Below are 14,826 nucleotides of genomic sequence, written 5' to 3'. Positions count from 1 at the left end.
CTGAAAAAGTGAGAAAATTTGCTGATAACATCCGAGGTAAAAATGAGTTGCCTTTCACTCACGTGAGGGTATTACCATAGACTGAAGAAATTCCTAATGCATTGCATGTTCTTCCAGCCACCCGTCTCACACACTACTGCGCAGCAGAGTTGGGTTTGTTGCTTCCAAAGCAGGATTGCACCCATCTGTCAAGCAGCCCGGACAGCATTTCTGGGCTTTGAGACCTGCTGAGCAGAACTTCACCACTTGATTCTTCCTACTACAGCCACAAAGGAGAGCAGCCAGGACACACCTTGGCCATAGAGATGCCACACACAGGCATTGTCTCAGAACTAAATAAAAAGGGACATTTTTCACAAAGTAGTATCTCTGAAGAGTGGCTAAAGATTTACAATGCTGAAGTTATCTACATTCATAACTGCCTTTTGGTAACACCACCAGAGTTTGTGAACACAGCATACAGCTTAAGTCCTATAAAAGAACTAAGACCAAAGTGTCCTCTAGATAAGCTGGTCTAACACCTGAGTTTACATACAACTGGACACTGCATGGAAATTTTGTGGGTCTTCAGACTAAGCAAGTTACAGCAGTCACTACATTGTTTCTATTAGACATGTCTAGACCATTATTCCCAAATCCTAACTTTCTTTTCATGTTGCTTGCAGAAAGGAAACCTCCAAACCCTACCACTGTACCATTAACTATTGTCCTCTACGAGATCTGTAAAGCATGAAGGCTGTAGCTCTCTTCATTTGTCTTGTAGGATCAGCTTTTGCTATTCCAGTAAGTCCTCATCACGCTATTATTACTGGGCACTTCATTTCCCATTCTGTGAATACTCTGTGTTATCCCATTGACCTATACAAGATTTTTATTTACATGCAGATATTGAATATGCTTGTCTATTCTAGACCTATCCCTTAAACTACAAACTCGGAACCCATGGACAGAAAACTCCAGAAAAGGTACCCTTCTTGTTCTTTAAACATTAAGAGGCAACCTGTATTATTAATCTCAGATATATAAAACACATTAGCATGTATGTAGTGGTTGGCAAATTGATTTAGGTTAAAAAGATGTAGGCCCCCTCGCTGCAAGAATTAGTATCAAGCATCTCATGCCTCGTGTATTACGTAGCTAGAAACAACAGGACAAAATCTAAAGCTCACAACAGAAGTTTCACTTATTCAAAAAAATTACCTTTAATGAATCCCTACATATAATCGTTACACACATATTCGTACAAACAATAAGCTCCACCGACAGTCGAACTTGTGGTTATCACTGCTTCAGTAAACAAGGAGGATGCTATCCTCAATTTATCACACCAAGTGGTCATATACGGTCTCAAACATGTAAGAATTTTAGCCACCAGTACGTTTAATTATTCACAATACAGAGCATTAGATACAGCTCATCTTGGAAAAGTACACTATGGCTGACAAGCCAGATATACAGCCCTGATGGTAATGAGACAGATGACTTCAGCAGCCCTATGCCATATATGCGTGCTAATGACAGAGCTCATAATTTTGCACCCATAGTTGACCCAAATTAAAATTCCTTTTTATTGCACCATTCTGGTGAGCATTTGTGGTTCAGACACAACAGACCTTGGCTCCAAGCCAATGAATGTTTTGGAACAACTAAATTCAGAGCATGCTCTGTAGTAAGAAATGAAAATCCCAACATTTATGCTAACCTTTTTTTTTAAAAATCATGAATTATATCCCACTCGGTATAGCTTTCCAGATGTATTTCATGTCAGTCTGGATGGTGCTCTGCATTATGAAAATCAAAAAATTAACCTTTCCTAATGAAGTATCCAGCAGAACAAATTATGGTATAAATGCTAGTTTGCAGCCTACAGCTGTCTCCCAGAAACAACTCACAGGAAGACACTTGCATCAAAACAAAACATTGCAATACCTGACGAATCATCAGTTCCAAGTGACTATGCAACATCTATCAAAGGCCAGTTGTCCCCTAAACAGTACCTAATTACAGCTACGTTGACTGAAATTTGCCATCATACTAAGAGGCCCAAGTATCTTCGCAAGCAACTGAGTTCTAAAAGTTTATTTCATCCTGGGGACAAAGGTATAACAAAAAGCAGCAGCTGAAAGCCACATCCAGGCACATCTCTGCATTGAGGTGGTGGCACATAACAAGGCTTCCTGTTAAGACATGAGCCTCGTCTTTCTCAAACTGCTGCTTCAAATACAGGCACCTATAATAGACAATGACCATTTGCCCTTATATTTTCTAACTCTATAGAACTGGAAGCCCTTCACAGAAGACTGCTTTTTGCTTAAACTTAAAGACATACAATATGTTGTACACAGCAGTGCCCAAAAACACACGTAGAAAAACCCTGTTCTTGAAACTTAATTTTCAAATGTTTTAATATCAGCTTGAGATGCTTGGTAACACATAGATCACTTTTTATAAGGTCTTCAAGAAATGTGCACTTAATCTGGAAAAGCTCTTCACTGAATTTCTGTTAGATTTGAGCAAACATACGATCTTTCCCTGGAAAAGTTAGAGCTGGAAATGACATAGTGAATATATTGCCTAGTACTTTTCCTTTGCTAGGAAGCAATGATATATCAGACTCAAACTAGATGAATACGTTGATTATGAAATAATTAAGATGCAGCAGACTCACTCCTCAGGAATTACTACCACGACACCTTGTGAAAGGTGCTCTCTCTCCTCCTGCCCTTCTTTTCCCAGGCCTCCCATTTAACTGTTTAGAAGATGAGTATCACACCCCTCTTCTCTGAGGTAGGTGATGATTACTGCAGCCTACAAGTGTCTGAAGTTACAACACTAAATTACTAATTAAGCATTTTGAGATTTCACAAGATGTCCATATGTATCTCCCTCCTATAAGATTTTAAACAGAGTTGCATAGACTTCTTCAGAAACTCCAGCAATAAAAGAAGGGACAGATAAACAAATTTGCTGAGAAATGGAAACTACATCAGCCGCGAATTTCATGCTCTGGGCTAGCTTAAAAGGAGCATTTACAAAGAAAACAAAAAGGAGGGTCATGCTTTGCAATACAAGGCAAAAATAACATTGCATTGACTTCAAATAAATTCTAAGTTTTTTTGGTTTTTTGTTTTTTTTTTTTTTTAAGACTGAAGATATTCATTCTGAAGCCCTAAAGGAAGAGAACACAGGGTATGTAGACAAGGGTGATTTGCTGCCCAGTCACAAAAACCTAAAACCAGAGGTATCAGTACCACATGCTGAGCACAGGGATGAGCCCCAGACCACTAGAAAACAAGGAAGAACTGGTAGCGAGCATCAAGTGAAAAATAGCCTAAAAAGCATCAATTTCCTTGAGCTGCACAATAAACCAGGTTTGGCTTCTGATAACCTGGACAGTGACTCTGGAAGCAGTGGCAGAGAACAGTCCAGCTCTGAGCATTACCAGTTCAGGAGGCATGAGAAACACAGCAATACAGCCAGTCAACATCTGGGCAATGCAGAAAACCCAGTGGATGCTTTCAGTCTTGATCGTGAGCACAGCACGTGGAAATATAATAAAAATACAGTTGGCCTATCTGAAAAAAACAGTGAAAGTGATGAAGAAGAAGGTGTAGAAGAAGAGGATGAGGAATGGGGTGAAGAAACTGATTACAGAGATATGAAGCACAAAGGCCACCAGACAAACCGAAGTAACCGATACAAAAGACAGCAAAATGAAAACAGTATGCAATCTGATGAAATCCTGAGAGACTCCAGCCAACCAATCCAGGTAACCAAGAGACATGCTGAGAAATTTGACCTAGAGGAAGAAGAGAGGGAAAATAGCCAGAAGCAGCCCTATAAAGAAGAAATCCTCCTCTCTCAAAAAACCCATAACAAAGATCAGGATGACAAATGGCAAAGCCGAGAGAGGAAAGACAATACTCAAGTAAACTATCAGAGTCATCACGACACAGTGGTGAAAAGACAAGATACAGAGGACAGTAATGTTGATGGTCACGACAGTGGTGATGTTGATGGTGAAGAAGATCTCAGCAATACCTGGAAAGAAGCAGCTTATGAAGAAGAGGACAGAATCCAGAGTAATGACCCGGAGAGCACCAGCACTGAGCACGACAGAGAAGGAACCACTGAAGATGACACTGCAATTCGTAGAGAGACTGAGGATTACCAAGATGTCAAGATTAAAGACCTTATTCACTCTGAACAAGAGGATTACGATCATGAGCCACCTGATTCTGACAGCAAGCAACAACTGGAAACAAGTAGCTCTGTTCAGAGCATGAATTCAATGGAAAGGGAAGATAAGGTAAATTCTCTTTAAAATAAAGTTGGAATACTAGGAAAAGGGGAGGGGGGGGGGAAAATCAGTCCCAGATTTAAATTCCTGATGATTGAAAGGCCATTTTGTAGGAAAACAGGTGTAATAATTTATTAAGAGGCAGAAGTCTCATCTCCCCTTTTATTCACTATTCATCTGGTTCATACTGTGTCACTTCACATATAAACATTTAGATGAATTGCACCAGAAAGGAAGTGAGCGCAACTCATGTAACGGCTCCAGCCCCAATGGGCTGTGCACTGAAACATAGAAATAAATATGGATAAATATGGATACACAGATACAAAACCTGATCTCAAGCTGACTAGGAAAGCCTGTTCACTTCTCTCTCCCAAAGATTTTAAATGCTACCATACAAAAGTGAACAATTTGGAAAAGAAAAGGGCTAGAGTCCCAAGAATAAGTACCACCCTAGTGGCTAGGGCTCTTTCACATAAGATGAAGGATGTGGGCTTTCTCCCTTCAGACAAAGGAGGATGTTGCACCCAGAGCTCCCATACCCTCATCAGCCATTAGATAACCAGTGGACTATCTTCAAAAGAAAGAAGCGAGTTTTCCTATGGCTGTTAAATAAGGATCTATAATATTAAAAAAGTGATAGGAGGCATCCATTTGAAAGATGGCAGGCACCCCCCCACAGCATCAAAGAAGGGTCAGAACTGAAGATGTGTCCTTGCCTTCTCCTCCTGCTTTGTGTGTCTGGCTGGGCAGCTCATGGCACTGATGCTTACAGGCACTGTTGAGAGACAGATCACACTCGCTGACCTGGAGGGCCCCAGTGCAAACTAAGACTTGAAGCACCAATTCTGCCAACCTTGAGGCACCACTCTGCTGTATGTCAAGTACTGCAGAACCTCCAGGTGCTCAGGCCTTACTGAGCTCCTGTTTCTCTTTCTCCACCTCCTACTTTTTTTTTTTTTCCCCCCCAAATAACAGAGTGCCTTAATACTATCAGAGGCTTTATGCACTTCTCAGCAGCTTTTTCTGCTGCAAGCAGAGCAATCTGTGCCTCAGTCAGCTCTATATTTGTACTGGAAAAAATTTTGTCCAAGTATTTTTTTCTTCCCAAGACTTACCACAACTTCTTATGTCTCTGTGACTGTACAGGTTAAGACTACAGGCAGTTCCTATGGTGAGTTGGAAAGTGCAAGCAACAGGAGCAAGAAGGCTCGCCTGGGTAAGCCACAAGCAAAGCCATCATGTAATTGCTAACTCTCTGCAGCTGGGGAATCTGCTGGTCTGCATTTCTTTTCTGCCTTTGGCAGCATGCTATTTCACATGACTGAACTGTGCTTGTGCATAATCCTGCATCGCAGTTATGTTCCAAGAGAATCTCTTCCATACACCCTTGGATTTACTCATTTGTTTGTGAAAAACATTTGTAGACAGTGCACAAATTTTTGTGTCAGTTATACAGGAATGGGAATTACCTTGCATTGAAACCTTCCAGTTTCAGAACAGTAACTTGGGATACGTTTCACCAAAGGAAGCTGGAAGTGAATGTCAGCTCTTATAGAAGGAAGATCTTTTCCTAAGAAATTTATTTCCCCATTCAACTAAAACATGAGACGGATAGAAGTCTCACAAAAATCCTCATTTAAAGTTTGGCTTGCTTTATTCAAGACAAGATCCAACTGCATTTTAACAAACTTACAAAAAGCACTTGACTTCTTGGTGAATATTGGGCTGTATTTTGCTTTGACTGTCTGTAGTACCTGACAGAAATACTTGGCTTCAACCCATCCCCTCTAACAGTCCCTCCGTCTTGCTATGATCACTAGACCCATGTAGGAACTTCCACTGCAAAAGGGGTAAAGTCTGCCATGCAGACAAACAAGGGAAACCCAGCTGTATTTGCCAAGACCCTGCTGCTTGCCCTTCCACCAAAGACTATGAGCATGTAAGTATTTCATTCAGTGCACAGCATGGGGGAAGGTCAACTAAAATGTTTACAAGATAACACATTCCCCTGCTGTTATTTAGAATAATTCTACCCTAAAAAGCATCCAGGTGGGTTTGGGTGATTCCAGTAGTTGTAAAAGTAAGTATAAAATACCCAAACTCACTGACTATAGCTTGAGAATAATATGAACACATGTGGCTACATAGTACCTAAAGTGATTTACTTCATTTAGCCTCTCAGGGATCATAGTTTTTCCCTGTCACTAAAAGTTCTATTTATCATTTTGATGTTTTAGAGCATATACTGAATACTAGTACGCATCTAGTGTAATAATCCTGTACCATCTCAGAAACTATATTACTCAAGTTTACAAAAATAAATTAAAGTGTCTCAAAACTGTGTGTATAAGTACAGTCAAGTAATCCTTGTATAGGCATATAACTACAGTTTTTAATACTTCTGATCACATGTATTCCCTGGGGGTATTCACAACTGCTACAGCATATGTTCCAACATTTTAATTATTGTAATGCCTATATGAGTGACCAGAATTTTTCTCAACACAGTGGTGGTGGGGGTGGGTGGTTTTGTTTTTTACTCCTCCTCTAGGTTTGTGGTACAGATAATAAGACTTATGATGGCACATGTCAACTCTTTGGCACCAAATGTCAACTTGAAGGGACAAAAATGGGACGCCAGCTGCATCTAGACTATATGGGCTCCTGCAAATGTAAGGCTTGTTTCGCTATGAAGAATTCACCTAAGTATAAAGAGCCAGTAGCCTTAACCACCAGCTAGCCCTTAAGTTATCTGCTTTCTAACTGAGCTCTCCCTCTTCTGCATCAAATTATCTGCTAATTAAGACCTTCAAATCCTAAACATGTCTAAAATGTCACTTTTTCTATAATTAAGGGCATTAAGCATCTGAATCCTAGAGACATCCCTCCTGTGCTTACACCAATTTGTTGTCAACTGTCTTCCCCCTGCAATGTCTTACATGCTCCCATTGCTATAGCATCTGAAGGTTTTTTTAATACCTTGACCATAAAAACAGTATTTACAGCCAGTTAATAAATGAAAATGTCAAGTTAAAAAAAAAACAAAAACAAAAAACTACTTAGATGCCAAATGCAGAAGTCAGGATCTAAAAGACAGAACTGATTTCCCATCTCTTTAATTGCTGCATACCCTGGGAGGAAAGTGCACTCTCAGCCAGAATATTCCTTTGCTGTCGAGAACTCTGCTTTCATGCAGCTGAGTGATAACAGTTTCACTGCACAGCTCTGCTCAGATATATAAAGGTTGTAGCTTGCACAACTGGTTAAGCATGTGCACCAAAGAATTGTAAATTTATAATCGAACCCATTAGTTGCATTCCCAATTTTATGTATTAACAGCTCCATTGATTTTAAGGTTAACTGGAAGTTTGCTAGTGAGAATCAAACTTAACTTGGCTCAGAAATGCTTGAATGGGGACTTAACAGATCACTTGTTAACAAAAGCTTTCCTGTTTGGCACAGACATCCCCCACTGTACTGATTATGAAGTGGATCAGTTCCCCCTCCGGATGCGAGACTGGCTCAAAAACATCCTTATGCAATATTATGAACGTGACCTGGAGACTTCTGGATTTCTAACTGAAAAGCAAAGGAGTAAGGTCAGCAACCCTTTTCAAATAAGACCATGCAGTTACATTGTTAGAGCTGGACTAACCACGTGAAAAAGAGTTGTTCACATCTTACAAGTTCTCCCATTTCCTATAAGCATTCCCTTTCTGGTTATGGCAATTTAGACTCATTTAGATTCTCAAGTTGCAAAATACACTTACATGTCCCCTCGCACTCATTTAAGCTGAGACACATTTCTGCTATGAATGTTCCTTTTGTCCAAGCAAATGAAAGCCAAGTGTATTACTTTGAAGTCAATGTCTACAGACAAGAGGCAGGAAAGTCAGAATTAGCACACATCTAGATAAACATCATTCACTTGAGAAGATACGAAGCAGCTTCTGTTCAGGGAAGCGCTTTGTGACAAACCTCTTGGAAAGATCTGCTAATATTTATATAAGGATGACCCAATTCATGCAGTCAATGCCATTTTCCAAAGGACTTGAGGAAACTAAGCAGCCAGAGCATAAGATGGAAGGTCTGGGGATGGATAACTAATTAAAAGACAGACTAAGAGAGAACAGCCAGCCAAGAGCTCACCTGTGGAGTCCCATGAGTTGAAAGGACTTGTGCCATCCAGCTTTCATTAAGTGACCTGGAAGAGGAAGGTAGGTGACAGTCTGCTGAAAATACGCAGGTATGCAAAGGAAGGACGGAAGGACTTGGACTCACCATGAAGAAAACTGCTCAAAGACCTCATGAGACTGAGCGACTGGGCAGTCACACAGCAGGATTTGAGACAGAATTACAATAGAGAGTTTAGGGGATCCTCACGGGGGCAGAGGATCCCTACCTTGGACCAACCAAAAGGAGCTCCTCTTCTGTTCTTGAGACACACCTTGTACTTGGCCATCAATACAAAAGCACCTGAAAATGGACTCAACAGTTAAGGGTAGCGTTGCACTTTTTAATCCAGCCACATACAGTCCATCTATACCATGACATTCAAGGGCTATAAAATTACACAAGTCTGACAGTTTTAAGAGAAAATTGCTGCTTTTTACCATCCAGTAGACTTGCAGCATCACACTACATTGGCTTAAAATGGAGTAAGCATCTATTACCATTGGGCCTTTTTAGAGACGGATTTATGTCAAGTGAATTGGTGACAGTAGTTTGTTTTTGAAGATACAGATACCGTAACTGCCTAAAAAGCTATAACTGTTAGAAAACAGTTTAACTTAAACCAAGGCCTGGGCTGCTCTAACTCTGGAGTAGGAGGTACATGTAGTAGGTCACAGCAGGTTTATACGAAATATGTTTGAGCAACACCAAAGACTTACACAGTTACCAAGAGGGACATTGACCTACCCAGAACATCTCATACTAAATAAGATGATTTTTGAGATGGCTTATTTCACACCAAAAGCTGAGTTACTTGCCTCAAGACAGAAGATCAACAATGTGATAAAATTGGTTTCATCTCCTACCAACCTGAGCCTACTGCCCTGCTTAGCCGAGTCTGAAAATTAGGCCACAGGAATTTCACTTCCTTTCTAGTTACTATCAAAGTTGACATCAACAGCAACAAAAATAATCTGAACTACTTAAGGCAAGCTTTTCATGCTGTGTATGGTCACAAACACTAAAACCCATTTCCCCAGTGGTTATTTTATCAAGTTTGATTTCTCCAAACCACCTTCTTGCTGGATAGTTGTCTTCAGGACAGATCTTCACCCCTAAATAAAAAATACCAATTTCTCTATTGTGTTCAGGTCAAAAAAATCTACCAGAATGACAGGCGCCTCGTGGCTGGCGACCATGCAGTTGATTTGCTCCTGCACGACTTTGAGAAAAATTATCATATGTATGTGTATCCTGTGCACTGGCAGTTTCATCAGCTTGATCAGCACCCTGTTGACAGGTAAAAAAATAATCTTTGCAGGTTCAGTGTTAAGGAAGAAGCCGCTACCCGAGCATTCATTCACACACCATTCAAGGAGTCGCGCACACACCACTTGAGACCAGAGTCCCTTCGCAGAGGGTGACTCCAGTGAGCCAACAGGTGCCCCTTTCAACTCCTTGCTCACACACACACTCTCACTCTCAGGTGCTTTCCTCTTCCTTCAGGTTTCACCCTAGGTTTCCTGGAGCAGTCTCTCAGGTATCGAATCTTATATATAAAAAAAATAATTTATTCAGATGGTACAGCAGAAAAACAGCTCAAGTTGGGTGCCTCTGGAGAGAGACACTGGACAAAAATTCTCTGGGCAATCATACCCTTACACTCTATCCACCTGCCCCTCACACACTCTTCACGTGCCTTTTTGGTCCAATGGTGATTTCTGGTCTGGGGCCTTCTAACACCTTATTGGATTATTTCTCTGTCTCCAGGCAGGCCGTTAACTGTTATTATCTTGTCAAGTTGCAGCTTCTGCTGACAGCTGAGGCCTCCTTGTTTTCTGGTTTGTGCTTCTTGTGCACTTGCTCGCCGGCAGAGTATGGGAAACAGAAAAGTCCTAGACTTAGTAAACACTACTTCGCAACAACTAAAACATCAGTGTGTTATCAACATTATTCTTTGCTAAATCCAAAACACAGCACTGTACCAGCTACTAGAAAGAAAATTAACTCTATCCCAGTCGAAAGCATGTCTAGTTAAGAGTCCACAGCTTGCGGCCTAAGGCTTCAGCAAATTTAGCTACTAATGCTAAGCAAGGCTATTAATCCTAACAATTCTTAACATCAGTTCCAATTTGCTGTTTAAGCTCAGCTGTTTCACTTTTCAAAACCACCAAAGGATTCGCTTCATACAGGACCAGTCCCTCTGCTGACAGAAGCCAGCATCCCCCTCTTTCTAAGGAGGCATTCATCTCTAACAGAACTTCTCTCATTTTTTTGCTGGAGCCATGTCTTAGGTCAGAACCTGCTATCCTCTTGCCTTTCCTAATCATCATGTATTACACCTCAAGCTTTACAGTGACTTAATAGCTACTAATGCCCGGATCCTGGAAGAAAACAAGGCTCATAAGATCCTGTTATTACTGAAGCTAAGAGCAACATGCTAAATACAAAGGGCAGAGGCCTGTCAGCAATAATTCACTAGTGAGGTACTCAGAGTTTTCAACTAATACTATAGAGGTCACGCAGTTTAAGCAGCAGATACAGTAAGACAGCACCAGTGTCACAGTTCAGAGAAAGCCCCCAGCTTCTGAGAACTTGACTCAGATTTCAGGCTTTTGGTCATGTCAGTCGGTGGTGGGATCCATGTTTCAAGGATGCAGGCCCTTTATACCTCATGCTGATCACACCTACTGTCTTAGAACATAGCTAAGCACTTTGCAAGCTTGATCTTCTGAAGATTAACGGCAAAATTCCACAACTGATGAGCTGTGTGCAAGTCACAGTAATACTTGTTCTAGAAAAAAATGTTAGTGAACAAATAGCAGTTAAAACATTTTAGTTTATCAGGTATTATACAGCATCGTAATGACCTGGGACAGATTCACTGCAGAAGCACCACAACAGAATCCACCAGGGCACTCTGTCAAAGCCACTGTTGTCAACTTCTAGCAGCTTAGATCATCTTTGATGATCCTGATGATTTATTAATGAAATACAGCTCTACATACCTGCTCTTTCTTTCAGATTATTAACACACTCTGAGCTCGCACCTTTGAGAGCCTCCCTTGTTCCCATGGAACACTGCATAACCCGTTTCTTCCACGAGTGTGATGGAGACCAAGACAAATTCATTGCTTTGAAGGAATGGTGCCACTGCTTTGGGATTAAGGAAGGTAAATGTAAAAGAACAGGCAGATGTACAGGACAAAATGTTCCTATCAATACTAGGCATGTTCTCAGACCACAACATATGGGAAAGAGATTGTAGCCAGAAGACTCATTGCTACTGTGCACGAAGGCAAATGGAACAGTAATAAGAAGACTGCAAAAGGTGCAAGGTTATGAATCGTTTTATAGAGATAGGAAAATGTCATCTTTTCCATGGGGAAAAATTTGGGAGGTAGTTTGTACTAAACATCAAATCATTCCTGTGTGGTGTCTGAACCTGTATGTTCTGCATGTCTGTTTCTCAAGAAATACTCTATTTTACCCTTCAGTGTCAAAGGAAAGGCAAAGCAAACTTGTACTTTTAAATGACTGCTCAAAGCATATTGATTGAAAACGCATTTAGAGATCTCAAGCCAAGTAGCGAAAACAACCAAGATCTCTCGCTGAGATCACCTCTAGGTTACTATGTACAACACAAACGCTGCCATCACACTGTAGCTGCAGGCCAAACAGTCTATTTTACCTAATCTGTCAAGTGCAACACGTGCTCAGATGGTGCCCACCAGACTGCATGCATCAGGAGGCTTAGGCAGAGGCAGGGACAGCTTCTGAATCCTAAATGGGCTAGACATATGCTTGCTTCAGCTCAATTCACATCGAGACTTCTCTAGGAAAGTGAAAAGCTAAGTACTACTGTGCTGGTGATGTCTCTACAATTAGGCAGCAACTGAACAAAAGCTGTCATGATAGCAATTTGAGATTTACATGACTACATTCAACCTAAGGCGTTCTTTCACAATCTGCCTTCTACTGATCTAGCCCTGAGTGACAGCTGAACAATACTGCCAGTCATTAAGAAAGCGTAGCAGTAGCACATGTTAATCCTAGAACGGTTATGTGAAGGCATTTGGCTAAACATGCAGACTGAAGAAATGCATTCAAAATCCTACTAGCAAATCCCTCACTTTAAGTGGAGGCTGATTCTGGTCAGAGGTCAGGCATGCAGAGCCTTCACTCTTCGCAGAATTTTTCCAGCTCTTCTGATGACAATTTACCAGTCACAAACCATGTGTATAATGATAACTCCTTGCAGCTTACTTCTACACATGTACTGCTGCCAATGATTGTTCATCCAAAGAGGGGTTTACGGTCAGCCATTTGTGAAGAGGAGCATGGAAGGGATTCTTGGCTCACAAACTGATCAAGGAGACCCAATACTAAAACCAAAAAAGCACCTATCAAGAAGAATCTAAATAAATGGCTCCTGAACATGGTAGCACCAATCATACTTGGTTTTTGTTAGGGATAGCATTCCCCTACATGAGCCCTCTGAAACTTTAGTGTACAACTTTCTTGATAGTGATACACCATAAAAATGTCTCGTTGGCATCAACTAGTAAAAACATTTCCTTCTTCTTTGTTGCAGAAGACATAAATGAAAATCTCCTGTTCTGAGCCTGGCTGAACAGAATCCCAGTGCTGCACTAAAACTGGTGAAATAGGTGAATCCTGTTTATTTCTATAATTAACATCTTCATAGTTTTCAAGACAGAGGTGGCATAAGATTCACTGCATTCTTATCAAATAACACAAGTGCAGAAAAGCTCTACATCCATTAAGAGCAGAAAAATTCAACTACTCCAAGTGGTTCACAGCTAAACCACCACTGTTTTCCCCTGCATGTATCCATGATCTCTCTGAACCGATAAACAGTACTAACCTGATGATTGAGCTGTCCACAAAACTCTTCAGTAGAATTATAGGCTGTGGATTTTACCATACATTGAAGAAAATTACCTTGAAATAGGACTTGTTTCATTTATTTACTCTATTGTCAGTTTAACATTCTGCATAGAAGCCTCAAAATAAAAGTCTACCTAGATATATGGGTTTTGTCAGAACTTTGTCAAAGAAAAGGTATCAAGGCAACGGTTCAATGGAAATTTCATTTTAGATTTAAGGGAGGGGAAGAAACTAGAGTGTAGATCATATACACCAGTCCTTAAACCATAATTCTTAAAATACATGGAAAAATCAGCGCTTTTCAGATACTTCTTCCCCCACCTCTTGAAATGCAACAGTAATAGTACCAACGCCACACAGCAGAAATCCTGATGACAAACTATGTAATGAACTAACTGTAGGAGCATGGTGAGTGTGGATGCATGTCAAATGACTGATTAGCAACAGGTCCAGCATCACAAGGAGCAGAGGATATCACAGCTCCAACATCTCCTTATTCTCCTTAGCAGGCACATTCTTCCTTCCACAGAAGCACCAACTACTGCTACCATTTTTCCTGAGAAAGAAATTCTAACTATTTCTTTCACCATCTCCCAACTTTTGCTGTCTTTTACTGAAGACAGGTACAATTTAGGCATAAAAAACTGGACAGAATGAGATTATGTGATTTTAAGCCAAGCACTTCACCAAAAACACTCCAGGCATGCTCTGCTGTAAACAAATGCTATTCCTACAAAGGAAAATCAGAAAACACCTTTCACCTGAACCATGTCACCTTTCCAATGAAAAGAAAATGTGATTCAGAAATGCTGTTTTGGTAGCTCAAACAGTGGAATTCCACCTGCCCCTCGCTAATTTGCTCTTGAAACAGCAAGGGCTGCTAATCCTAGTCCAACTCCAGCCTGAGGCCCTGGGAGACAATGAATCAAACTACGATTATTTTCAACACAGGAACTTCTTGCACAAAAGATTACTTCCCACCAAAACCAGTTTCACTGACAGTTTCTCCCATAAGCCTGACTTGTCACCCACTTCACATTCTGTAACATCACACAGCACTGTAAATAAATCACCCTGGACTGCATGTACAAAAGCATACTTTCGGTGCTAATTCCTTTTGAAAAAGATCCTTTCTCTGGGACTTCAAATGTCTCAGAGAAAGAGTAATTTTGACAGCATTTTTTCCACCTGACTGCAGCCTATTGCTTATTTGCTCTTTCTACAGCCATGAGTCAGCCACCTTAAAACAATCAAATATAGTTCTCACAAGGACAACTCACAAGGGACCGACCTATTCTCCATTGAGGTCAATACCATTGCTCCACTCAAACCAAGTACTAGAAAAAGATACAATGAAATTGAATTTATGGGGGCAAACAGGGAAGATTTTCCTTTAAACAGTCCAAGTTCTTTAGGGCAAACAACGACCATCACCAAGA

General features: G+C 40.7%; 1 protein-coding gene across 1 annotated transcript; it reads left to right on the top strand.

The window, feature by feature from the left end:
- The first annotated feature begins 729 nt into the window (after positions 1 to 729).
- Positions 730 to 13,099, top strand: SPARCL1 (SPARC like 1). The gene is made up of 10 exons (XM_068403915.1): positions 730 to 783; positions 912 to 965; positions 3,146 to 4,309; positions 5,450 to 5,519; positions 6,124 to 6,242; positions 6,855 to 6,975; positions 7,766 to 7,902; positions 9,628 to 9,776; positions 11,501 to 11,649; positions 13,071 to 13,099. Exons 1-10 carry the CDS (start codon positions 730 to 732, stop codon positions 13,097 to 13,099), a joined length of 2,046 nt encoding a protein of 681 aa, XP_068260016.1.
- The last annotated feature ends 1,727 nt before the right edge of the window (positions 13,100 to 14,826 follow it).

Source organism: Nyctibius grandis, chromosome 6 (assembly GCF_013368605.1).
Source record: "Nyctibius grandis isolate bNycGra1 chromosome 6, bNycGra1.pri, whole genome shotgun sequence".
Lineage (NCBI taxonomy): Eukaryota > Metazoa > Chordata > Aves > Nyctibiiformes > Nyctibiidae > Nyctibius > Nyctibius grandis.
This window is presented reverse-complemented; position numbering and strand designations above follow the sequence as displayed.